Here is a 24,468-nt window from a genome sequence, read left to right as displayed (position 1 = left end):
CTTTTGAAATAAAATATAAAAAATATTAACGGAAGAACTCTTTTATTCTGTAATTGCATTACAAAAAGAAAAAAGGTAAAAATATCCCGATTGATACAAATCAAATAAAAAAAAATATTTCAGGCATCTTCATATAAATTTGAATTCGTAACACTTATATAATACTTTATTTTTGTAATCATACAACAACAATAATATACCCACTATTATCCCATATTGTGTGGTCTGGGGAGGATAGTGTGTACGTAAACCTTACCACTATTTTATTTTTGTAATCATTCGGTATCTTAAATGGTCAAATATGCTTACCTGTGTAATCGGATTCACACCGCGTAAGTCCATGGGTAAAATCCTCCCTACCGAGAAGTTAATTTAAAATACTTGATAAAGATAATAAATAGATTAGATTTTATTCCTAAAAAAAATTAAGAAATCAATTCGTATAAAAGATAAACAAATTTTCTCCCTTTGTGCTACTATCACTGTTTCTGGTGGAATATCATTTTGTTTCGGCGGGACGAGGCTTGAGTGTAACGGATTTAAAATCACCTCCTAAACCATTCTGCCGGAGGCGGAGAGAGGCACCTTTCCACCGGCGTCCGACGCTGCCGCTGTTCAATTTCTCTATCCTTTCAAGGTATAAATTCCTATCTCGGCACTATTTCATTCCTTTTGATTTAGACAGTTTTCTTAGTCGAGTTATCTCCTCTATTAACCCCAAAAAAGAATGTGGAATTTAGGGTTGTTTTTATATTTTAATTTTTCTACGTGCTGTTGAAAAAAAGAAGATATTTTTTTTATTATCGTATATATATTATCTAGACCAGCTTGCACACACTAATTTTACAGTTATTGCGTAACTCTGTCAGGCTTGGACAAATGAAAAGAATCACGATCACCTAGTAAGAATTACCTACTCTTTTTGCATCCACCGGGATTTGGACCTAAGAACTCATGGTTCTCAATCCACTTCATTGACCATTAGAATACACCCTTGGCTGAGAATCAAAAAGAGTAATCTTGATTTGTGTTTCTTCGGTTTGCTGTATAAAGTCGGAATTAACGATTGCATGTGTAACAGAAAAGCATAGCTCAAAACAAAAATGCAGCAAAGGAAAATTGTTAAGAAGCAAGACTGAATTCGTCTTATATCTTCCATCCGTTTAAGAAAGCTAGGTGTGCTTTTTATGAGTCAGCTAACAACTAAGCAGCCAACGGTTAGTCTGTAGTTACTTTTCTTGTGCACTATCTGAAACTGCCAATTTTAATAAAATTTTATGAGAAATTGTGCTTTTGCAACACTAATTTGTTATCTTATGTTGATCAGCATCAAGTATACATATGATGGTTATTTTTCCAATTCAGCTATAGATTGAGATTGTTAGCCTGAGGGAAATGACAGGTTCACCTTAATTTTTCTGGATTTCTCAAGTCCACTCCGTATTAGCTTCTATTATTTCATGGCCTTGGTTTATTTGTTTTACTTTTGAATAAGATAAGTTTTTTTAAAGAGTTTGTCTGCCCAGCTGGTGATGTAATACTGTATACTTAACTTATGTATTTTCTCACTGGGCTCGTCTTTTAATTAGTTTCTTCGAAAGTCGATGCATTATTTGCCCCATAAATATATTCTTGGAAGACCATTATATATTGATCGACTTGCTCTTATTACCTTCTTGTCTTTCTATAGAATTCAATTTCCTGGAATTTTCTCCCCCTCCTTCCAATAGGAACTTGAACTATAAGTCAATGGCAGATCCTCCTTTTTTTTGGCTTCTCTTTTCACTGTCAAGAATTGTGCTATTTACTGGGTTCGTTAAGCTTCCCTTGGTTCCAAAGGGCCATCCATAATATTGATAACTCTATTATTATTGAGAATGGCATAACCACTGCAACTTTGTTATGCGAACTTATTCCCCCACAGAAGATTCTGAAGATTATTATAGGACACTTGTTGAAAACTTAATTGAACTGCTGTATCATTCATCTGCTATTGAGCTGAATTTTTCTGATTGTGTGGTCTAATTCTTTTGTTGCAATTACACTTCTACAGCACGCGTGAGATGGCAGGATTTCATAATCATCAGGGTTACCCTGCACAACATATTCCCATGGGTCCTATGCCTCCACCCATGCGTCATCCTGCCTTGTTAGAAAAAGAACTTGAAATGCAACATGTTGAAAATCGGAGACTGGCTGAAGATCGAATTGCTTTGCAACGTGAATTAGGTGCTGCTAGGGAGGAACTTCATCGCATGAATCTTATGATATCTGATATTCGAGTTCAGCATGAAATCCGCTGTAGGGAACTTACTGAAAGGGGTTTGAAGCTGGAAGCAGATCTCCGAGCTCTTGAACCACTGAAAATTGAGGTTAAAAACCTCCGTTCGCAAGTTACAAAGCTTTGTACCATTAAGCAGGATCTCTCTGGCCAGGTAGAGACACTCACGAAGGACCTCGTCAGGATGCAAGGTGAAAACAAACAGATTCCTTCTTTAAGGGTTGAAATGGATGGACTGCGTCAGGAGCTTTTGTGTGCTAGGTATATGCTATTATTGTGTCCTGCTGCTTCTGTAAGTATGATTAACATACAATGTGGCTATCAGGAGGTAATATTAAGTTTATCTTATGACTTTTAGGTCTGCTGCTGAGTATGAAAATAAGGCTAAAGTTGAACTGATGGATCAGATACAGACAAATAAAGAAGGTACGTTTTCAAAAAAATTCAATCGAAATCCTTTTGTTTGTCTCATTGTTTAGGTTCTGTTTGGATTATCTATTTGTATAAGTGTTAAGTCTTTTAACAATTTTGGATTTTCTATTCCTCAAAATGGTACTAAAACTCTTAAGTTCTTCACGGACTTCACCTCTTGACAATTTTCGCTTCCCGCCTCCTAATCCATTTTGCTGAGTGCAATCTTTGATGTTTCTATTGAAGGTCTTGAGAAATCCACAATCCAGCAAAGTGGTATAGTTCCATCCTGCGGGGGACTTGATGTAATTCAGCAGGTTCTATCTGCCTCAGCGAAGATAGCTGCATTTTGTTCTGAAATTTTACAGCAGCTTGACAGTGGCTTAGTTCAATGCCAAGCCTTGTTTTTGGCACCTACTCGTGAACGCGCACAACAGATTGAGAATGTCATGCGAGCACTTGGCGACCCCCTTGGGGTAAAGGTCCATGCTTGTGTAGGTGGTAATAGCATCCAGGAGGATAAGCATATCCTATCAGCTGGTGTTCATCTCGTTGTTGGTACACCTGGGTGTGTATTTGACATGTTGCGGAGGAAAAACCAATCTCTGCTTCTTGATCACATTAGAATGTTTGTGCTAGATGAAGCTGATGAAATACTTTCAAGGGGATTTAAAGACCAGGTAGTTCATCTTCTGCAATAGTATTTTACACTTTGATGACATATGCTTTCTGTTTAGGTCCGAGGGTGGCTGGGTATTTCCCAATTTCGGAGTATCTCTTTTGTTAATTCTCTTGAAATAACCAGTGTAGAAGATGTGAAATTAAACGTTGTCAGCATGTGCTTTTCCTCCTTCCTAAATCATTCTTGGGATTAGAAATAGAGGTTTCAATGGTATGCATAATGTTGGTGGCACAGGGTTTGTTTATCCTTTCTATTCAATTAGTTGCAAGCCATGCAGAAACGAGTTTAGTGCATTTTCTTGCTACTTCTCATGGAGTGGTATATACAGACTCAATCTTTCCCCTCCATTTCATTTTACCAGCACTTTGCAGATTCATAGTTTTGATTGTCTTCCATGTATCTTTATTGGCAGATTTATGACATTTTGCAGCTTTTACCTGCCAAAGTTCACGTAGTAGCATTTTATGCAACTATGCCAGCTGACGCCCTTGAAATCACAAGGAAGTTCATGAATAAGCCAGTGAAAGTGTTAGTCAAATTTGATGAACTGACTCTTGAGGGTATCAAACAATTTTATGTCAATGTTGTAAGGGAAGAACGAAAGCTTGATGCAATATATGATCTTTACGAGAGACTAAACATCACCAAAAGTGTTATTTTTGTTAACACCCGCCTAAAGGTCAATTGGCTAACAGATAAAATGCGAAGCCGTGGTCACACAGTCTCAGCCACTCATGGAAAAATGGACCAGAAAACTCGAGACATAATCATGCGTGAATTTTGCTCTGGTTCCTCCAGTATACTTATCACAACTGATTTGTCAGCTCGGGTTATTGATGTGAAACAGGTATGTATTGTGATAAATTATGATCTTCCAACTCAACTAGAGAATTATCTCCGTCGTATTGGAAGAAGTGGAGAATTTGAAAGTAAAGGATATGCTATCAACTTTGTAACAGCAGATGAGGAAAAAATGTTATCTGATATTCAAAGGTTCTACAATGTGGTCATCGACGAACTTCCATCAAATGTTGCTGATTTCTGAAAAGCTTTTTGTGTTAGTGATATAGGTAAGAATATAGATCTTATGGGAAGTTCTACTTCCTTAAAGATAGCTCCTAGTATCCTTTTCTGAGCGAACACGAACGAGGTGTTTGCATTTTTTTATGATGATGATGCAATTTTTGACTTGCCAGAAATCTCACATAGGAATCTCTCTCACCAATGTCACAGCTTATTTGATATTGGCATTTTTATTTTCCTTTTTGGGTACTAATAAAGCAATCATTAAATGGAAAAGTACTATCTGAACTGTGTATATACCAAAAGAGTAATTCCATGCCATATAATCTTAATGAGTAGTAAGTTATATCACTTTTGAGACATCACAACTGAAATATGCTAAAAAGCTTAAGGCTTTAACGATGACCGAGTTGGTGGTACATGGGTCTTGGAGAACGAAAGAAATTTGGGATGTTCACGCAAATAGCCGGTTGTATTCATTATTTACTTTTCTAGCCATATACCTAGATTATCCACCGATTAAACATATATATATACATATATAATACATAAATTATGCATATATTATACCTTCACCGACTATTTTTAGTTTAAGTGGTTGGGTGGGAGGCTATATGGGTTAATTCTTCAAGAAAAATTTCTTCTTTAAGGCCATTCTTTAAATTTTGTGTCCGTTAACCGACTTAGTTAAATATTGTCTTTAAACATAATTGAATAATTTTTTTTTCTTTTGGCAGACAAATTTAGTCCACTTCGTGATAGAATTTAAATAGTGACATAGAAGAGGCCATTAGTGCAAATGCCTCCAAATCTAGCAAGGCAAAGTTAAATGCAACATGCTCGTCAATTCTCCATATTTCTCCCATCCTTTAACATACCTTTCATGAAGTTCGGATAGTAACAAACACATTTTTTATAATTTCAAATATCACACAAGTATCAATTCTTTCATATTATTGAAAGAAAATTATGTTAGTAGTTACAAATAAACAAATTTACATGTTGACTTCTCTTTCAAAAGAAATTACAATCAATAACCTTGAAAATGAGCTGCATGAACCTATGGGATAAAAGTTAGTATTAAACTTGAAGTTTTTGTCAAATGTGCAAGACCATGGTCATTCTTGTAAATCACGCTCTCCTTTCCGTCAATAGGCCCAATTATTAAAATTATTTAATTTGATTTTCTCATAAATAAATTGTTCTTTCCTTATTTTTGCGGGATAGGACAAGGTAATTTACTTTTTTATTTGCCTTCAACTTTAGTTCTAAGGCATCCCCAAAAAGGCCCTAAAACTATTTTCTGCGACTTTGCAAGGCTGCGCAAACAATTCTCGAGCGGCGGAGACAGAGGCACCTCTATACCGGCTTGGACGAAATCAACTTTTTTATTTTTGTAAGCTCTAAAATTCAATCCCAGCTGTAATTTATTCCATTTGATTTGGAAATCTTTTAAATTTTGGCACTGTTCACTTCAGGAATCCATTCAGATTATTATGAATGCAGATTTTAGGGTTTTCATGTTATACTTTTGTCCTTTTTATAACGTTGATTTGGACTATCAACGAGGAGTCTTGTTCTTTATTTATTTATTTATTTTGAATTTTTTGTTGTTATATATACTGAGAATTAACGGATCAATCGTGATTGATGTAGTATTATGGGATTCGTGATTATTTTTTTGTTTTTTCCCCTTTTTATTCTGTGTTAAACTTTATTTTTTGTGAATGTTCATGCTAGATTATATGTATTACCAGTGTATATGCACTTTATATAGTTTAAAGCACGTTGTTTACAGGCTAATTGACAGTCTGTTATGTAACTAATTCTGTTATTTTGAGGCATTTTTATTCTGCAATTAATTAATGCTATTTTTATATGCTTTCCAAAATTAAATGCCGACTTGTTTGTTTCTTGTGCAAACTGATTCCCTTATTAATGGAAAGGAATATTTGGGATCTTTTATCTATACGAGCGGAGTTGCTAACTACAGCTAGACAGTTTACTGCTGCATTTCAGTTTGCTAGTTGCTTTTAGCTCCCCATTTATTACTACTTACATTAGCCGACTATTTATTAACCCTCTTACACATGAAGGCCGCCTTTTTTTGTCATCCTGTATTGTCTAGATCTGTAACGCTCCTGATGACACACCTCTAAAGAAAAAAATTAAGATTTGAGTGATTTTGTCTTATATCTTTAATTTCTGTTGGATAACTAAGGATGCTTGTTAAGAATTTGCTCACATAGAAGCACCCAACGATTTGTTGTCTAGTGTTAGTTGTGTTGTGCACTATCTGACTCTGCCAACTAAATAAACTTTTATTTGCGTGTTACTGATGAGAATATTGTGCCTTGCGGCCGTAGCTTGTTTTCACCCGACATTGCTTAAGACTTGGTTGAATTGCCATATCATTACTTGTTTTGAGCGGTTTGTTTCTTATTGTTGTGGTCTAATTCTTTTTGCTGTACTCACTCTTTTACAGCACTCTGTGAGATGGCAGGAAGGAATCGCATTCCTCGGGAAGCATTTGATAACCGCCGGGGCTATCCCGCAGAAGGACATATTACTCGGGGTCCCATGCCCCGGCCCATGCCTCATCCTGCTTTGTTAGAGGAAGAACTTGAAATACAACATGTTGAAATACGCAGACTTTTGGGTGAAAACCGGAGACTGGTTGAAGATCGAATTGCTCTTCAACGTGAATTGGGTGCTGCAAAGGAGGAACTTCATCGCATGAATCTTGCAATAGGTGATATTCAGGCGGAGCATGAAATGCGCTCTAGGGAACTGATCGAAAGGGGTTTAAAGCTGGAAGGTGATCTTAGAGCTACTGAACCTCTGAAAAATGAGGCTAAACAACTCCATACTGAAGTTCAGAGGCTTAATACTATTAAGCAGGATCTCTCTGGCCAGGTGCAGACCCTCACCAAAGACCTCGCCAAGCTACAAGCTGATAGCCAACAGATTCCCCTTTTAAGGGCTGAGATTGATGGTCTGCATCAGGAACTTTTACGCGCAAGGTATCTGCTCTTACTTTGTTTCTTTCTGTGTCTGGAGATATGATTAACATGGAATGCTGTTACTTCAAAAACCTGCTTGGTGGCCATCAGGTGTTGAAACCCTTTTATTAATTTGATCGTGACTTCTAGGTCTGCTACTGACTATGAAAAGAAGGCTAAAATTGAACTCATGGATCAGAGACAGGCAATGGAGACAAATTTAGTTTCAATGGCACGCGAAGTTGAGAAGCTACGTGCTGAACTTTTTAATTCTGATGGTAGAGCATGGACTGCAGGTACGCTCTTAGTAGTTTACACTTTATTTTATAAAGAATGGGGGGGGGGGGGTTACATGTTTTCTATGCTAGTGGTGGAGCTACTGTTTTAATTGCTTCTCCAATGCTTTCCCGAGCAGATTTGACTCATTCCAACTGTAGAAATGACTTTTTTCCTTTTACTCCCCTTTTTCCTGTATTGGTATGTAGTAGAAGAGAAGTTCAGAAATTGTGATGCTCGAGTCTTGGGACTTTAACTAATGGTAAAATGGCAGAGTCTGACAAGATTCATTTTTACCAGTGTCCCTAAAGACGGTAGGTGTTAAAAACCTTGATAAGTGCTAAAAGTTTTGGTCTTCTGGGTAATTGGGGACCAAGCTAACTCTTATATTTGAGCAGTCTTATTTATTCACTTGCCGGATAAAAGCTAGTTATCTTTCTCCTACACGTACTTTTAAAATTTATTAGTTGAGATTGCCTTCAACCTAGAGCCCCAACTTCTGTGCAGTCTGGCTCTACAGCAAGGACAGCCGCACAGCCTAGTTTCTCTTGAACAACTACCTTCTTACAGCTGGATTAGATTTCTTCGAACCAATGTAGCATCTGTTTGACTTTACATACTGCTTTAAAACAGTGTGTCTATAGGCCCACCTGCCTGCCTGCATCATTCTACGTATGATATAGGAAACTATGGTTTATTATGTAGCTGTATATACAACTACAACAAACTGAGCTTATCCCAAAGAGAGAAAATAAAAGCTGAGATTAGATGAAGCAAACTATCAAGGACCATTATCATCCAAAATATTTCAAGTAATTCACTGAGGGCCTTGTGTTTCGAATTAGCAGCAAATGTACTTAGCATTATACAGTTGTCATTATGCAAATATGTTCTTGCACTTTTCTTTGTAATGGCTCTTATTATGTTTCTAGTAGTTTCTTAGATAGCTCAGTTAGAAATCTTATCTATGCTTGATTGGTATTATTTGAATTTCTCCGTTTTTTCCTCTACCCAATCTGCTGTCCCAGGTTAGCCTCCATATTTATTTAGGTAGTTGCCTAATGTGGCAATCTTAGGATCTGTGAGCCCTTTATTTGCTGTTTATAGATAAGCCTCTTTAGTCTTGTATTTATTTTGGTTTTCCTTGAGCTTGAAAGCAAGTAGGGTTCTGTTATAACCCAGTTGTAATGGTAGGATGGCAAGGCTTGGAGTAGTGAATAGTGATTCCAAGTAAAAGCATTCTTTTCTAGATTATTATTTTCTCAAGTAGTTTGCAGGTTTTGCCCTTTGAGGCTAAATGACCTTTAGATTTGGGAGTTTGTGGCGAATACATTTCTTTGGTAGTGCTTGTAACTCATGATATAGGAACTCATTCTGGAGTTGCAGTGAAGGGTCTCTTTTGGTTCCATTTGTTGCAGTGTTAGAGGCAGACCTACCTACCAACCGGCTGGCGTCCCTCACCACCACAAGAAAAGCGCCCACTTCTAGAGATAGAAAGAGTTATATAGAGATGGCCAATTTCATTTTTTACTGCTATTGTCCTCGGAAATGCAACTAGGTAATGACCAAATAGTGCGCGAAACACAACAGTATAGTCGAACAATATGTGCCTGCACGATACTTAGAAAAAAAGTAATGTGCCTGCCATGATGGAAACATGCATTCCTTATATAGGTTCTTTAAGGAAAAGTAGTTTAAAATCCATCCTCAAACTTCTTTAGCTAAAGGGTAGTGAGAAGAATGATTACAAGATATATGTTTTTATAAGCCTCTACTGTTTGATCAGTAGAATTAGAACTTAGTTTACTCTTGATAACTGGTGGCCTAATTAGAGCATATATTGGCCTTCTAGTGTGGTTGAAGGAGTTCAAGAAATGTGACGGTTCTTTGTTCTTTTGGTTACATATGTTAACGATTTATTATCTGTTTGCTAAAGGTGGATCATATGGGATGAAATATGGCAGACATGATGCAACTTTTCCTGCTCCTCATGGCGAGGGATATGGGGTTCATATGGTATGAATATTTCCAGTCACATGATTGGGAATTTTATTTTAGTGGTCATAGCAAACAGCATAGGTAGTGTCGACTTGGTGGATTGACATTCATCCGTTATTCTCAGGGTGCTGCGGACAAGGGTCCTTTGTACGGTGCTGCTTCAGCTTCATGGGGAGGACTTGAGAAACCTCAGATGAATCGTCGTTGAGGTGTTCTCTCCTGTTCGCTTGCTATCCAGTAGGAAGAAGGGCCTCTGTTTTATTCTTCTGTTTGTGCTTATAATTTTCTAGTCTCTGATGCGGATGTTATCATATTCGGGTACTAAAGTACTGTGTGCTGCTTGTTATCTTGAACTGTATAGGGTAATTAAGGCTCTCCCATAGCTGATGGAGATGGATATTTTTAATTAATGTCTAATGTTATAACTTTATAGTTTAAAAGTAGCAACATGCCAGTTCTTTGTGTACATATTCCTTGTCCATTTTGCTCTTTGTGAGCATTTGATTCTCTTAATAATTCTGGTGAAACTTTTAAGATTGTATTATCACTTGAGAAAGCATTTTGCAAGGGACTAGCTGATGAATTTGGGAGTATGGTTGACCACGTTGTTATCATAATAGATGGTGTACTGTATGAGAATATGAAGTTGCCAATGTTTTGGCTTACTAGAAAAAAGTATTTTGGGATTTGAAGCTTAACCGTGAGGTAGCTGCTTTGAGGACATTACAAACCCGTGTTCTCTTGATTGTATTAGTTGGACCTCCCTTTGAGATATATATTCAGTACTTAATTCTGGCAGAAGAAATTGATGCAGTGCAATAACCCTCATCACAATAGGAACCACTATTATGGTAGACTTCCCTGAAGAATTTTTGCACTGTGTTTCTATTCCCTGGGTGTATTATTCAAGTAAGTATATAGGATATTGGCCAGGATAACTGTAGTAAAGAGTGGAAAATGAATGATGATGTAGAGTGGAAATGAATGATAGTGAAGAGTAGATATGAATGATGTCCACCAGTACTTATGGGAGAATGCTGTATGGGCATTATATTTATGAATGCTTTTGTTGAGCGGATTTTCTAGTTTAGTTGTTTATGAAGAAAATCAGCAGCATTGAGTATGCCTATATTGCACTTGATGAATGACAGTCTGCTCTGCAGTGGCATGCTGTAAACATAGTGATGAGCTGAAAAGTCTGTAACTATCCTATCCCTATTTTAATCGAGTACAAACATGAAGTTGGTGGTTAATGATGAACTCAAATCATTATGGGGTACTGGAGAGAAAGGATTGTGCCTTAGGAAATAAGAAGTATAGTGTCACTCAGTGAAACACTCTGCGTTGGTCCAGCAAGTTATCAGTTCCGTTGGAGGCAGCTACTACAGTCCAAAATAGATTGGCATAATCTTGTAGATTCTTTGGAATGAGACCATGGTTACAAGATGGGGAGACAAAAGGCAGAGCGGTGAAGCTGGGATTGTCTGGAGTTTAGAGCTTGAAATACCTCCCTGATCTGATTTTACTCATTCAAATTCGAAAATGCAGCAAATTTTGGGTACTCCTTCTTGAACCGTTCACTTAACATGTAGCTGTTCTATACTGTTCAAGAGGTCAGTCATCCTGGCTGCAGCAATTGGAATACGAGTTGCTTATGTACGTTCAGATCTGGAGTGAAGACCGTGGAAGCTACATTGGCAATCGATGACTGCCAAACAAAAGGCCATAGGCAAGTATTCTGTTTCGATGGCCCCTGAATTATACAATATTTCTACAAGAGATTTTACTTGGATGTGCTTCTATATCTTCTTTCTGTCTCTTTGCGTTTCTGTTCAGGAATGTTTAGATGTAGATCGCTCCCTCTCTTTCTACTTTATGCTTGTAAAATGCCTTCTTTTTGGGGGACTAATTCTTGCGGACACCGGCTTAATATTTAGGTTCAGTTTTCCCTATAGTCTAGGATTTGATGTCAATTTCACTAACATATAGATCCTGGGATTCTCTGAACTACTACTACTACTATTATATTATTATTAATTATTATCATCATTCTTTTTATATCGACTTTCTTTTCCATTTTTTACCTGTTATATGTTGATATTGTGGTGTGTGGGTTTAGTTCTTCATAGAGAGACTTATTTTATCAGGGAAGTCAAACAAAGAAGGAATCTTTGCTTCCATTTACTTGATGTTGAATGCATTGTTGGGAGGAGTTTTCTTTGAGGTTCTGTTTTGCAGTCGTTTTTTTATTAAAATAATGGTGGTGTTTGGGCCCAGCTTGCATGCTTCTTGACTATTTCACCATACCTGCTAGCATTGGCAGAGGTGTTAGGTAACTATGCCTACCAAAGTGTAGCCAGATGAGAAGAAATCACCTAGTATTTTGTCTAACCCTGATCTCCAAGGTTTGCACCTTTTTCATTGGCCACTAGGAGACACTCTTGGGTGCTCATTCCTGTCGTTTGTTAGCAGTGTTTGGGTTACAAATGGGAAACCAATGTTAGTTTATAGTATGGTTTTTCACTTTGCAGTTCAGACGTAAAAGGAGATACAAATTGAATTTTTGGGTTGAAGAAGCAAGTAGGTTACTACCTTGCTGACAGTGTGTGCACCTTATTAATGGATAATGCAGTGTCGTTCTACGTGGGTTTCATGTTGCATTCTTTACTTAGTAGTTGAAGCATATCTCATCTCTATGAGATGGGGTCAATGGTCTGCAGTTCAACTACAGCTATTTTCAGCACAGCAATCTTGTATTTAGGTGGACTGCTAAATTATTTACTACTTGGTTTTGTGTGCTTGGGTGGGTGACCTTTACCTATTAGTTAGTTAGTGGCAGTTATTTAAAGGGAATCACTCTGTAATTTGAAGAAGGTCAGTAAATTTGATAAGATGCTGAGATTTCATTGTTCAATCACTGAGGGCGGTTGGATTTTAGTTCCGGAGTAAAGCTGTAGGAAAATTAAGATCAAGGAAGAAGCTTTTGGCATTTGAGATAAATGAACCAGGTGCTGGAGGTGCTAGAATATCTTGGGTTTGCCATGGAGCAAGGAGTACATTTTTTTTCTGGTCAGCAACTGCTCAAGAATGGACACTCTATTGTCCCACTTGGATTGCTCATTGATTCCGTTTTTCTTTTCAATTCTTATGAACTATAATTACTCCACAAAGCTTATAGGTCCCATAGACTTACCCTAAAGAAAAATTAATAGGAAGAAGGAATCAACATACTATGTGGTTCTATCACGTGACTGGTAAATTTACTCATTTTCATGTTCTTTTATGTCATGGTATGCAGTTTTAGAACTCAGAATGCTGCTTGAATTTGCACAATTGTCTCCTTGAGAGTCTTGTTTATCAAAAGCATTTATGCTAAAGTTATTTTCTTCTTTTCTTTTTCCTTGCAAATAGTGCTCACATCATAGTTTGTTCTTTTCTTTTTGCAGATGAGAAAGCTGGGCAGCTTGGTTCAATGATCTGCTTTTTCCTTATCTTGTTGCCTTTATGCTATTGGAGGTTTTTTGGGGTACAAAGCTGGACTATGACCTCTGGGCCGTGGGAGAGCTGGACACAGTATAGTTGGATGTTTTCTGACTTAGTCGGTCAGTTTGCTTGGCTCCTAATTTGGGGATCCTTGACTGGGCTGTCGGATAATGGTAAGAGGTATCTAGGGGAACTCATGACGATCTGTTCCAAGTCAATTTGAATTGGGATATTTCTGAATGATATTGAATGGGAAGTTTGAAAGGAATCCAATTCATATCCACTTTGGGCACAAATTCAAGGGTGTTATAATGGGAGGAGCTTGACCGTGAATCAGCCCACACACGTGTGATCCAGGAAGTTGACTTCCGACATTCACCATTGGGGTACGGGGAGGGGGACATATTTCTGCCCATGCCTGTTTCAACTTCCCTATCACCCATGTGCATATTTTTCAAGTTCCATATCACCCATGGCTTGATTCCGTTCAATCATCAAGAAAGTCAACAACCTGTACGTCGGATAACAACGTTCAAATGGACAGAAGTTGCCGTGCTGTTATTTAGCAAGATGGGAACCCGGTTTTAACATCTTATGCTCCCAGAGGTTTTATCTATGAGCAGCAGCATAAAGCAACACACGCAAAAGTGGGATTCACAAAAAAAAAAAAAAAAAAAAGAGAGAGAGAGAGAGAGACCCAAAAAGCAGGTTGATCGATTTGACGATAGTCAGTACACTCTTTTTAGTCTTCAAGTGTGTTTTCTAAGAGATAGGACGGGATAGCAAAATCACAGAATACTAAGGCTAATATGGTTGGCCTTTTACAGTAAGCATCTGGACTGGATGGGCTAGTGCTTGAAACGCAAAAAAAAGACCTACATGGGACGTACTTGATATGGAAATATGGGGTTAGTATGTAAGGGTCAACATCCTAAAGCCCTGATTGAATTAACATGCATTATACAGAGTTTAAACACGATTATCTGTGCATGCTCGCAGCGACTAGTTTCCACGTATTTTTGTTGTCTTCTACTTGTCTTCTACTTGATTGCTTGTTGCCTTATCATCATTATTTTGCCATTCTAATATTAGAGAAAGCTTATACGAACTTTTTGATGAAGTTCGTCATAAGAGTGTCATTCCCTCTGTCAAGTCATAACAGCACAAAATCAAAGCTAGACCTAGAAGATTGGTAGAATATTGTGTTCAAGGCAAACAAAAGAAGTCGCATCTTTGTTATAGCTAGGAGAGACCGACTTATTCTCTACCTCTTATTAATGGTTAAAGCACAATAGTTCATTCTATGGCCAAATCAAGTATTTAAAAGTTACTTTGAAATATTGTCAGTTATCTTTTCAATTGTAAGTATAGCCAGTAAAGTCAGTCTCTTTCGAGCACTTCTTGGGGATGGATCAAGCACTTAACACATCGCTCCTCTCCGTTGATACCCAAGTGCATCCCAAAAATGAAAATTGAACAAATAGGCTATAAAACAAAACTTCCACTGTTCCGATGTAATTTGAGTTCTTTGCATATTTTGCCACCAAATCATGCGCCTTTGTGTTGTTTATGCAACATTCTTTTGATGCTCAACGAAAGGAAGAATACTCATCTTTTGGGACAATAACAAGTATTTACTGTGAAGTCTAAAGTTCACATCTCGATGGAAGCAAAAAAACATAAGATGATTTTTTCCTTTTGTTTAAGCCTTAATACGAGCATCCCGGTACTTGGTGGGAGATAGTAAGATGATCCGAACACTAGTAACATATATTAATAGAACAATTGAGTTGCGCATAAACTAGTTCAAACAACATTATGATAAAGGAATAAAGTACTTTTGTATATAATCTTGTAGTCAAAGTATTTGTTTCCAAACGTTAATGACACTTCTATTGGACTCTCTCCTCCTAAGCAATAACAAAAATAGATTAAAAATGAAACCAAGTATATATTTTCATATTTTTACACAAATAACCGATCATATATTTATTATTTACTTTTCTAATCATATATATAAATTATACTACATTAATTATGTATTTATAGTAATACATAAATTATGCGCATATTTAATTTTAATTTAACAAGTGGCTGCCCTTCCTGCAATCGGGTTGGTCGAGAGCCCATACCCGTGACCGTGAGCAAAAGCACTTGGGCAAATTAGTGGCGATTGTTGGGTCAACAAGCTCCCTGGGATGAAAGCAACAAGGATAAGGACGGTAGCATAAATCCAAATTTCAACTAGTGTTCCTATATCCACAACATTCACTATTGCTGCTTATGCCTCATCATCTTCTTGTCGATTCAAAGAGTTTGGAGCTTTGGATTTAGGCTGCTGTCTCCTTCAATTCCAGTTCTAATTCTGTATTTGTTATTTCCTTTGTGATGTAAATAAAAAGAGACGGAGTATGCAAGGGTACTCTGTGTTTTCACTTAAACTTTGTCCCTTTTCCCCCTTTTCTCTTCCTTCAAATTCACTGCCCTTTATATTGAACTCATGGAAAACAAGGGTTCACTCTTCCCATACTGTAAATCCTTCTGATTATGCCCCCAACAAACGTTTCCTTCTTTTCAAGGTAATTTCTGGATGTCCTACTTTCATATATTTGTTTCTCGGTAATTTATGTGACGAATGACAAAATTTCAACAAATATTAGATTTAGAACCTGTGATGTTACAAGTTCAGTGTTAAGAATTTTGAAGATTGAAGCCATCAAGTTAAAATTTTGGATCCGCCTATGCCCACAGTTAATTAACTTCGAATTACCTAGATTATTGAAACAACGATGCTACACACTTAATTATATACAGATAAACTTTAGCTTACAATTATTGTCTGCATTTGTCAATGGCTCTCAAAATTCTTAGAAAAGCTAAGATATGTAAGTAGAAGGGAAACACAAGAATTTGATGGCGCACACACTTCAATTGTTAATTCGTTTAAAGAGATACAAAGTTTTGAACTTTACTAAAGACTGGGTTTTCAATTTTAATTCATCTCAATTTAGACCAGGTCTCTAGGGTCCATCTGTTCCCTTAACAGCCATTTTTCCTTATATGAACAATTGCTGGTTTTAACTTACAATGTCAAGTAACAGTGTTCTTTTTCTGGACATCAGGTACGTGCAACTGCGGGTGAAACTGATCAACCAAAATGGTGGGAAAAGAATGCCTCAAATATGGTTGACATCCATTCAACTCAACAATTTTTAGATGCTTTAAGTCAAGCTGGAGATAGATTAGTCATTGTTGACTTTTATGGCACATGGTGTGCTTCTTGTCGCGCATTGTTCCCCAAGGTGAGTATTTCAGATTTCCCTGAGTAATGAACCATTTGCTTTTTTACACAAACAGAAATTCAGTTAGATTGAATTTCATGTAAAAGAGGCGTTACACTTCATTGAGATTCTCAAATCTTATAGTTCCATCCAATTTGGAGGCCTTTTTAATCCCTAGGAGTTTTTCTTTTAAATTTATGTTATGTGCACAAGTACCTTATATTTCCTGTGCTGTTTTGTATTTTTTGGAATGGAATAAAATAAGTAGGAGAATAATCCCAAATTATTGAGACCAATGTAGAAAACGTTAGATCTTTTTCTGTTTCAGACGTATTTTCAGTGTTATAAGAGAATACCATGTTGTATAGATGTTAACAGTGGCTAAGCCAGAAAATTCTCAAAGGATGTTCAGACTTGAAAGAAGTAAAAAAAATTCCTATCGAAGGGTGTTCAATATATGCTATGTACATTTAAAATCTAATATTTTACTTATATACATAGTGTAATTTTTTTTAATATTTTGCCGAAGGGTGATTGACCATCCTTAGCAAAAGGTGGCTTCGCCCCTGGAAGTTGAACAAACTTGATATATGACTCATATATACGTTTATTAAAACTGGATTGTTTTTTGCTTTTCAATGGCCAGGTCTGCATGATTGCTGAAAAACACCCAGAAATCCTTTTCCTTAAGGTGAACTTTGATGAGAACAAGTCCTTGTGCAAAAGCTTAAATGTAAAAGTCCTCCCATATTTCCACTTCTATAGAGGAGTTGATGGTCTGTTGGATTCCTTTTCTTGCTCTCTCGCAAAGGTAGGAACATCAAGTGCATATCGGTGTGATTTTATTTTTATTTTCCATCAGTGTCTAATTGCATTAAGATACTTCTTACACTCCATTCTCTCCTGTAGCCTCAAAGAAAAAGAGAGTAAGTGACTAAAGGGATATAACTTGGACACCATGATTGACTTCCTTAGTTCTTTACACATGCTGTAATGTTCTTACTCTTTTGGATGTACATTTCACCGGCATTACCTTTTTGTTGGTTTACATCAATAAATACTTACATTACCTATCAAAAAAATTTGAAAATAAGATCTTGGTATAAGGCAGGGGAAAAGAATGTACCAAAAGGACACAATAATTATTCATCCGGTTACCATTTTGAGCTACCTTTTATTCATCAACTAAGGAATCATGCTCAGTTGAGATGGTAACATGGTGGAAAACAAGTGAACGTTTTTGTTTTCTGAAGCATTGAAAAGAAATTGTTGATATGTCTTTCTATGTAAACCCAGAGAAAGAACTACTGAAAACACCAATATATCTTTTGGTCATTTGAAGGTCTACTAATATTTAAATCTTTTATGGACCCACAATTATGATATTGGTTGGATAACTATTCTTGACAAAAAGCAAACCCTTCCGCATCTCTCCATAAGCAACTCCTTCCAGTATCTTCCCATCTAACTTTAGGCCCTTTAGCACCAAGGCTATTAAGATTTGTAGATTTTGGGTATTCAATGATAATGGTTGTGTTTCCTGTTCGGTATACTTGGGAATAGTTTGTTTCTGATGAACCTACACATGAATGTGCTGACTTGACACTGCCCAATTGTTTATTTCATCGCTGTAGTCAAAACTCCATTACATGAGTATCTCTGGTTAATGAAATTTCTTTATCAATAATATGTTTTCCTAAACTTTTTTTGCTTATTTCTGGTAAGAAGATTTCCATGACATTGTAAGTATATCCTCTTCTACTACTCATGTTTTCACCTTTCAATCAGTTTTCCTTTGAGAAAAACTTACTCTTGGAAAATATCTTGCAGCTCCAGAAATTAAAGGATGCCATTGCAAATTATAACCCAACTCATGCAAAAGAGAGTTCACTGAAAGGAACTGATGATGGGAAGTCTGTACTTCCTTGAAATTTCGGCATCAGGGCAGTTCAAGTCAACTACAAGGTAGAAATGAACAAATTTGCTTGTACAATATTTTATTCTAGAACCTTGCTGCAGACTCACATTGGCTGTGTCACAGCTTTCCTTCTACAATATGCTAGAAAGATGTGCATAGTCCTTTGTTCAAAGCATTCATTTGTTGCCATTGCTGTAATATATTTTATGTGACGATATGGTAAAAAAGGTTTTTACATAATTGCTATGACGGTTAATATTTGCTAGAAAAAATGAAGTGTTTAACCAAATATAATAGGAAAATCGATAGCTAGATCAGACTAAAGCTGTGATCATTTTCGTCGAGGTGGTTGAGATCAATATCAATGGACATGGATTAACAAATGTCAAACAAATGTGTTTTACAAGAAAGAATTAAGAGCGTTTCTGAATTTTATTCATTTTGAAATCCATGGAAATGGCAAGAACCTTTGAGATGATTGCATTCACGATGTGCTTTTGACTACTCGCAACTACTAATGCTGGAAGGTATTTGGGTCTTGTAACTATCTTTGGCACACATGTACAAGAAAAAAAAATCAGGATCCAGGTTTCAAGAGATAAATGAATGTAAGTGTATAACAAATGGATAGGAACCTGGATAGTTTCAAATGAAGTGAAAAGAAAATGAGTTCAAGACTATTGCTATTGTTTTTCTTTTCTTTTATTGCATTGCTAATGTCTGTAGTCACAAGAAACTGATGTTTCTTCTCTTTGTAGTTTTACAATCAACTTAAACTTATAAAGAAACCTGCTACCACTATTCAGCATGTACAAATCATTGGACAAAGGGTTCCAAGCTTCCAACTCATGTGGTTTTCCAGCTATGTAGTAATTGTAGGTGCTAAAACTTTTGATCTCTTCCCTTTTATTAGTGCTTCTGTATCTGGAAAATGACCATTTCTCTCCATTAGATCCTCTACATGACCTTCTGCAGTTACATTCACAGGGTAGGTGACCAAATGAACACCCTTCATATCTTCTACTTCATCTTGATCGTAAATCTTCCACATTTGGTCTCCGATAGAACAGATTTTCTGCACGCATTCTAAGCTTTGAGGCTCTTGGAATGCTTGTTCTGCTTGTGCAGTATGTTCATACCACAATGACATGCGATATGTATGAATGTCTCTTTGATCAATGTCACTTTCTTCACTTTTCGACTGATAGCATCCTATTGCAATCTCTGTGTCTCGTTGCCCATCCATGGATCTTTGGTTTATGTTGGCAGAACCAATTAATAAGTATGTGTCATCCACTGATAATTTAGAGAAAGAGTTGTAAACATTTCAGCTTTATTAGTCTAAACGATAAGCAACACGAGTAGAGGAGAGTTAACTTCACGCATAGTCACTGAACTTTACTCACTAAAATAACAAACTTTGTAACAATAAAGTCACCTTGATCTTTGATGGATATGGTTTTTCATTATACTTGGTAAAATTCAGTTACTTTAATGTGACAAAGTAACTTTGCGATTTTACTATTATAGCAGGTAAGTTTAATGACTTTAATATTATAGTGAGTAAAGTTAAGTTGTTTTAATATGACAAAAAATAGTTCTGTGACTTTACTGCTATAGTAGATAAAGTTCAGTGACCATAAGCCAGGTGTGAAATTAACTTGAGTGGAAGAAGACTTTCATACCTATCATGAGCTTAGAGTGGACATAAACCATGAATCTTCTTTTCTTTTGAGCTTTCCAATATTGTGATTCAGGATGTGGAGAATAAGGAGGAACAAACTCTCCCTTGAACTCTTCTTCTCTGTTTGCAAGGCAGAAGATATTCAAGTAATCTCTAGGATGTCCTGGCTCACCACTTTCTTTAATTGCTTCACCTATAAATTTATACATCATTTTCATTGTTTCTCTAGTCCAATGCAATATATCTTGAACTGAATCACTTTCTGGCAATCCTTCAGGCCACATTGGTATCACAATGTACACAGCAAATCGCTCTTTAGCTTTGATTTTGTTTGCAACTTTTAGTGCAATCTCTATTGGAATTAAATTTCTACAGCCACAGTGTTGATCTTGCTCCCAAAGGTGACATCCACCGATGAAATACTGATTTTCTATGTAAATAAATTTATCAGCCCGCCTTATTGCTTCAACATAAGCTTCATGAATGCTTCTTTCAATTGGCATGTTCATAGGCAAAGGGCATGCTGAGACATGATCAATTGAACGAAAGACTTGAACGTTCCAATCGCGATCAGTAGAAGCCATGTTTGGCTGATTGTTTAGTTCTGGAATGGATCTTATAGGAATGAGCAAAGAAGGGCCAATTTGCTTATTCCATCTTTGTTCAAAATTGTTGAGTATATCCATAGCTGCTTGTCCTGTTACACGAGCGTGAGCATCGTGCCATGGTTCTCTCGGCCCTCCTTTGTGTAGACTTGCACCAGATAGACTCGTTTGGTAGAAATCGTAACAATGTGATTCTGTGTTGAGAGTTTTAAACAAGGAGTGTTCTTCTGTATCGTATCGACCATCACAAAGGTCTAAACCACCGATAAAGCTAGTGATTTCTCGACTAGTTGAAGATAGATGACTTCTTGAATCTACTGTTATTGCTTTCTGATGATGTGCAAAGAATGAGGGGAGTTTATGGTGTAATCTGGGAACTAATTTGCATACTACTTTTGTGTCTCTGAAATAAGCTAAAGAATCTTCGTCATGTGTTCTCATTACTCCTTTGTTCTTGATGATTGGTAAGGATGTTTCGTCGTCCCAAAGCATGATCCTCACAGCCACACCTTCTTCTGCTTTGCGCTTAAGCAATTCGCCTAGCTTTACTCCTTTTGCATGCATAATTTCTGTACTAGGATCACGGACCTGAAAAAAGAAGTCGTCAGTTTCCAAAGTGTATGCATAAAAGATTGCAACAAAAATGAAATGAACGTAATTAAGTAAACAAAGATATATTCTTTATAACAAGTTAGACTTTTAGATGAGATGATCACACCATTCAACATGATATTAGAGCCGGTAGAGGCCTTAGATTCGTGTCTCACTTCCACGGATTATCAAAACTAATTTTCATGTGTTTGCTTCATGAAAAAGAACCAGACACGTACTTGAAGGGTGTTGAAGACATAATTAAGTAAATATAGTATGTTATCTCTAACAACTTAAGCTTGTAAATCACATGATCGCATAGTTCGGCAGTGTAAGGGACAAAACCGTGCAACAAAAATAGAAGTAACGGTAGTTTTTTGCCCTTACCAGGACCAAATTAGGATTGAAAGACCACCCTGCAATAATAGTTTATACTTTTAGATGAGATGGTCAAACAATTCAACATGGTCAGAGCCGGCAGAGGCTCTAAGTTCGAGCCTTGCTTCTACCCATTATCTTAAAATAAAATCATGTGCTTGATCCATGGAAAAGAATCAGCCCCACGTAAAGGACGCGTTGAAGACATAATTAAGTAAATAAAGTGTGATATTGGTAACAACTTAAGCTTTTAGATCAGATGATCACACAATTCAGCAACGTACGCGTAAAACTGTGCAAAAAAATAAATAGAAATAATGGTAGTTTTTTCCACTTACCAGGGCCAAATTAGGATTGAAAGACCAGCCTGCAATATAAACCAAATGCTTTGCACCCTCAATGGCTCTGTATATATCCTCCCACAAGTTTTTGGGTCTCTTGGAATGTTGAAATGGTGGTTGAAATGTATGTTGGTGATGTGTATCTTGATAAAGAGTTACACTACAGTTTGCTCTTTGAGGAAAAGTGGAATTTTTGAATCCTGTGAATGTACCATTCTCTAGTATTCTTCCCCAACTTGGTTCATATTCTGCTGGTTTGAACCACAAAATGAATTGCAATTTCAGTTTCTTCTTTGACTTCTTGTTTTCAGTTGAAAGTGGGAAGAATCCCTCAACTAAACTTGCTTCATTTAAGAGCTTATGAGAATGAATAGTGAATTTTCCTAAGGTGGTGCACTTTGTCTTTAGAGTAATGGTAATAGTTGTATTTGGAGAATGAGCACAGAGGATTTGAAAGGTTTGGTTCCATACACGATCACGTTCTTGTGTTGTTTTTGCTACTGTCTTGTTATCAATCTTGATTGTCACATATGCAGGTTTTCCATTTGCTGAAATACACTGCAAAAAAACCAAAAGAGGATTTTTAGGCCTTAAAAACTGATTGTTATTGTAGCCCAAAGGGCTTTGATCGAATGGTAAGAGCGTAGTGCGTGATGCAGGATTAGGCGCACCAAAGGCGCATGCAGCATTTTGTTGTCGGGGTTCATCTGAACCCAGTATTTTCATCGCAAAATTTAAATTTATGTTTAAAGATTCACTAAAATTATAACGAATAATCAATTTGAACCCAGAACTTTAAAAACACTATGGGTTCAATCAGAGGCGGATTCAGGATTTTAAGATGATGGTTACACTATTTTGAAGAGGTAGATCTAGAATATATATTTGACCGGTTTAACTTTAGTCTCTTTACCATGACCCACTACACTTTTAAAATTAAAGGTTCAAAGTAATGTTCTTTTTGAAATTTTAGTAATTTTCACACACGCACACACACGCACATATATATATATATATATATATATATATATATATATATATATATATATATATATATATATATATATACACACACACACACACACACACACACACACCGTGTTGAAAACAAGACTGCTCAGAGTGCGATTTGAACTGTCAATTTTGAAGAAATTTAACATTGTTATACATGATTTAGGGAGAGGAGTATGGTTTCATGTGAACCCATATCTCTCAACTTGGATATGCCGCTGGGTTCAATACTAATAACCTTAAAAGTTGAACCCATGGAGCTTAAATTTTGGATCCGCTTATGAGGCGCACATCAGCGTTCGAACCATATCACATATAAAAGCCTAATATTTAAGTGAATAAGGATACAAGGACGAGCTCTATATCCACTAGGTTTCGTAGTGTACACTAAATGGCTCTCGGGAATTTCTCGGTTATTAAAAAAGATTGTTATTGCAACAAAAAATCTGTGTTTGTAATGAATCACTTACCTTGAAGGGAATAGATGACTTGTGAGATGTAGCCCGGAAAATAGAGACTTCAAGTGTTCCATGAAAAAACTTGTATTTGCTCTCCATTTTTGCAATTCTTTGATGATATTTTGTTGATTATATTTTGAGAGGGAAAGATCAGAAAACATACAGAATTTTCTTTGGTTTGTGAAAGGGCACACACATTAGTATGCTGATATATAAAGTTAGGTAAGTTTGTTATTTTAATCCAAAGACAGCTAGCTATGTATGTATTGTAAATGAGGATATGTGTGGAAACTTGGAATGCAAAATGAGCAGTTGGAAGTGGACAAAACTTAAAAACATGTTCATTTTAAGCCTTAAAGGCAACCTTCAATTTCACTGCTTGTTTCTGCTTTAAGCTCAAGTTTTCCCTATACCACATTTGCTAGTTTTGGTGTTATGTGGCACTAGCTTAGGTTGCACAAAGTAAAATATTGGAAAATTTTATTGAATTGTGTGACCGTTTCATATGAAAACTTAAACTCTTAATCGGAACATGCTTTTATTATTTACTCGTTAATTATATCTTCAATATGTCGAGCATTAGGGCTGTAGCTTAGGAGGTAGTTGAGTAATGTCTGTTTCGTATCGGGGTGTGAGGCTAACCTGACAGAGTTTGTATTAGATTGTTAGTGGTTAATGTTGTGTTCATACTATTCCTTAGTTTTCCATAGTATAGGGCGTTATTTACTTGTTATTGTTATTGCTTTCCATCTATTTTCGAGTTCTTATGTCGCTGTTTTCTATGTTTTCTATTGATGGTACTGATGTATTTGTTCTTTTCGTCTTCTTGAGCCGAGGGTCTTTCGGAAATAACCTCTCTACTCCCTCGGAGATAGGGGTAAGGTTTGCGTACTCACTACCCTCTCCAGACCCCACTTGTGAGATTTCACTGGGTTGTTATTGTTATTGTTGTCGTAATTATATCTTCAATACGCTCCCTCACGTGAAGACTTAGTCTTTTTGGTAATAGGTGGCATTGATACTTGAACTCAAAAACTCTATTTGC

At 36.6% G+C, this 24,468-nt stretch overlaps 4 protein-coding genes across 7 annotated transcripts; 3 read left to right on the top strand and 1 right to left on the bottom strand.

Moving 5' to 3' along the window:
* LOC109213224 (eukaryotic initiation factor 4A-9-like) lies at positions 404-4,566 on the top strand. Of its 3 annotated transcripts, XM_019377001.1 has the most exons (6): positions 405-637; positions 1,082-1,217; positions 2,054-2,542; positions 2,640-2,707; positions 2,939-3,372; positions 3,787-4,566. In XM_019377001.1, the coding sequence occupies exons 3-6, from the start codon at positions 2,064-2,066 to the stop codon at positions 4,417-4,419; spliced, it is 1,614 nt and encodes a 537-aa protein (XP_019232546.1). In that variant the 5' UTR covers positions 405-637; positions 1,082-1,217; positions 2,054-2,063; the 3' UTR covers positions 4,420-4,566. The 3 variants fall into 3 exon arrangements, with proteins under 3 accessions (XP_019232551.1, XP_019232546.1, XP_019232542.1); XM_019377006.1 differs by lacking the exon at positions 1,082-1,217 and having other exon boundaries at positions 404-637; positions 3,805-4,566; XM_019376997.1 differs by lacking the exon at positions 1,082-1,217.
* On the top strand, positions 5,622-14,185 carry LOC109213215 (protein FLX-like 3). 2 transcript variants are annotated; one of them, XM_019376988.1, is made up of 5 exons: positions 5,622-5,793; positions 6,883-7,420; positions 7,550-7,695; positions 9,612-9,691; positions 9,798-10,141. In XM_019376988.1, the coding sequence occupies exons 2-5, from the start codon at positions 6,894-6,896 to the stop codon at positions 9,879-9,881; spliced, it is 837 nt and encodes a 278-aa protein (XP_019232533.1). In that variant the 5' UTR covers positions 5,622-5,793; positions 6,883-6,893; the 3' UTR covers positions 9,882-10,141. The 2 variants fall into 2 exon arrangements, with proteins under 2 accessions (XP_019232533.1, XP_019232524.1); XM_019376979.1 differs by lacking the exons at positions 9,612-9,691; positions 9,798-10,141 and adding an exon at positions 13,120-14,185.
* On the top strand, positions 15,323-18,595 carry LOC109213205 (thioredoxin-like 2-1, chloroplastic). Its single transcript, XM_019376971.1, has 4 exons — positions 15,323-15,735; positions 16,279-16,458; positions 17,084-17,248; positions 18,268-18,595. The coding sequence occupies exons 1-4, from the start codon at positions 15,568-15,570 to the stop codon at positions 18,364-18,366; spliced, it is 612 nt and encodes a 203-aa protein (XP_019232516.1). The 5' UTR covers positions 15,323-15,567; the 3' UTR covers positions 18,367-18,595.
* LOC109213199 (phospholipase D alpha 4) lies at positions 19,022-23,625 on the bottom strand. Its single transcript, XM_019376961.1, has 4 exons — positions 23,436-23,625; positions 21,952-22,512; positions 20,041-21,232; positions 19,022-19,651 (listed from the first exon to the last, which is right to left on the bottom strand). Exons 1-4 carry the CDS (start codon positions 23,520-23,522, stop codon positions 19,218-19,220), a joined length of 2,274 nt encoding a protein of 757 aa, XP_019232506.1. The 5' UTR covers positions 23,523-23,625; the 3' UTR covers positions 19,022-19,217.

Source organism: Nicotiana attenuata, chromosome 2, assembly GCF_001879085.1.
Source record: "Nicotiana attenuata strain UT chromosome 2, NIATTr2, whole genome shotgun sequence".
NCBI lineage: Eukaryota > Viridiplantae > Streptophyta > Magnoliopsida > Solanales > Solanaceae > Nicotiana > Nicotiana attenuata.
Note: the sequence above shows the minus strand (reverse complement) of the source record. Positions and strands in the feature narration are given on the sequence as shown.

Bases quoted from the DNA above. Each gene is read 5' to 3' on its own strand.
- LOC109213224 (XM_019376997.1), top strand. From the start codon at position 2,064: ATGGCAGGATTTCATAATCATCAGGGTTACCCTGCACAACATATTCCC. The intron at 2,543-2,639 runs GTATATGCTATT...TATGACTTTTAG, and splicing joins CAGGAGCTTTTGTGTGCTAG to GTCTGCTGCTGAGTATGAAA. The intron at 3,373-3,786 runs GTAGTTCATCTT...CTTTATTGGCAG, and splicing joins CAAGGGGATTTAAAGACCAG to ATTTATGACATTTTGCAGCT.
- LOC109213215 (XM_019376979.1), top strand. From the start codon at position 6,894: ATGGCAGGAAGGAATCGCATTCCTCGGGAAGCATTTGATAACCGCCGG. The intron at 7,421-7,549 runs GTATCTGCTCTT...CGTGACTTCTAG, and splicing joins CAGGAACTTTTACGCGCAAG to GTCTGCTACTGACTATGAAA. The intron at 7,696-13,119 runs GTACGCTCTTAG...TTCTTTTTGCAG, and splicing joins TGGTAGAGCATGGACTGCAG to ATGAGAAAGCTGGGCAGCTT.
- LOC109213205 (XM_019376971.1), top strand. From the start codon at position 15,568: ATGCAAGGGTACTCTGTGTTTTCACTTAAACTTTGTCCCTTTTCCCCC. The intron at 16,459-17,083 runs GTGAGTATTTCA...TTCAATGGCCAG, and splicing joins GTCGCGCATTGTTCCCCAAG to GTCTGCATGATTGCTGAAAA. The intron at 17,249-18,267 runs GTAGGAACATCA...AATATCTTGCAG, and splicing joins TTTCTTGCTCTCTCGCAAAG to CTCCAGAAATTAAAGGATGC.
- LOC109213199 (XM_019376961.1), bottom strand. From the start codon at position 23,522: ATGGAGAGCAAATACAAGTTTTTTCATGGAACACTTGAAGTCTCTATT. The intron at 22,513-23,435 runs GTAAGTGATTCA...GTTTTTTTGCAG, and splicing joins AGTCATCTATTCCCTTCAAG to TGTATTTCAGCAAATGGAAA. The intron at 21,233-21,951 runs GTAAGTGGAAAA...TTCTTTTTTCAG, and splicing joins TCAATCCTAATTTGGCCCTG to GTCCGTGATCCTAGTACAGA.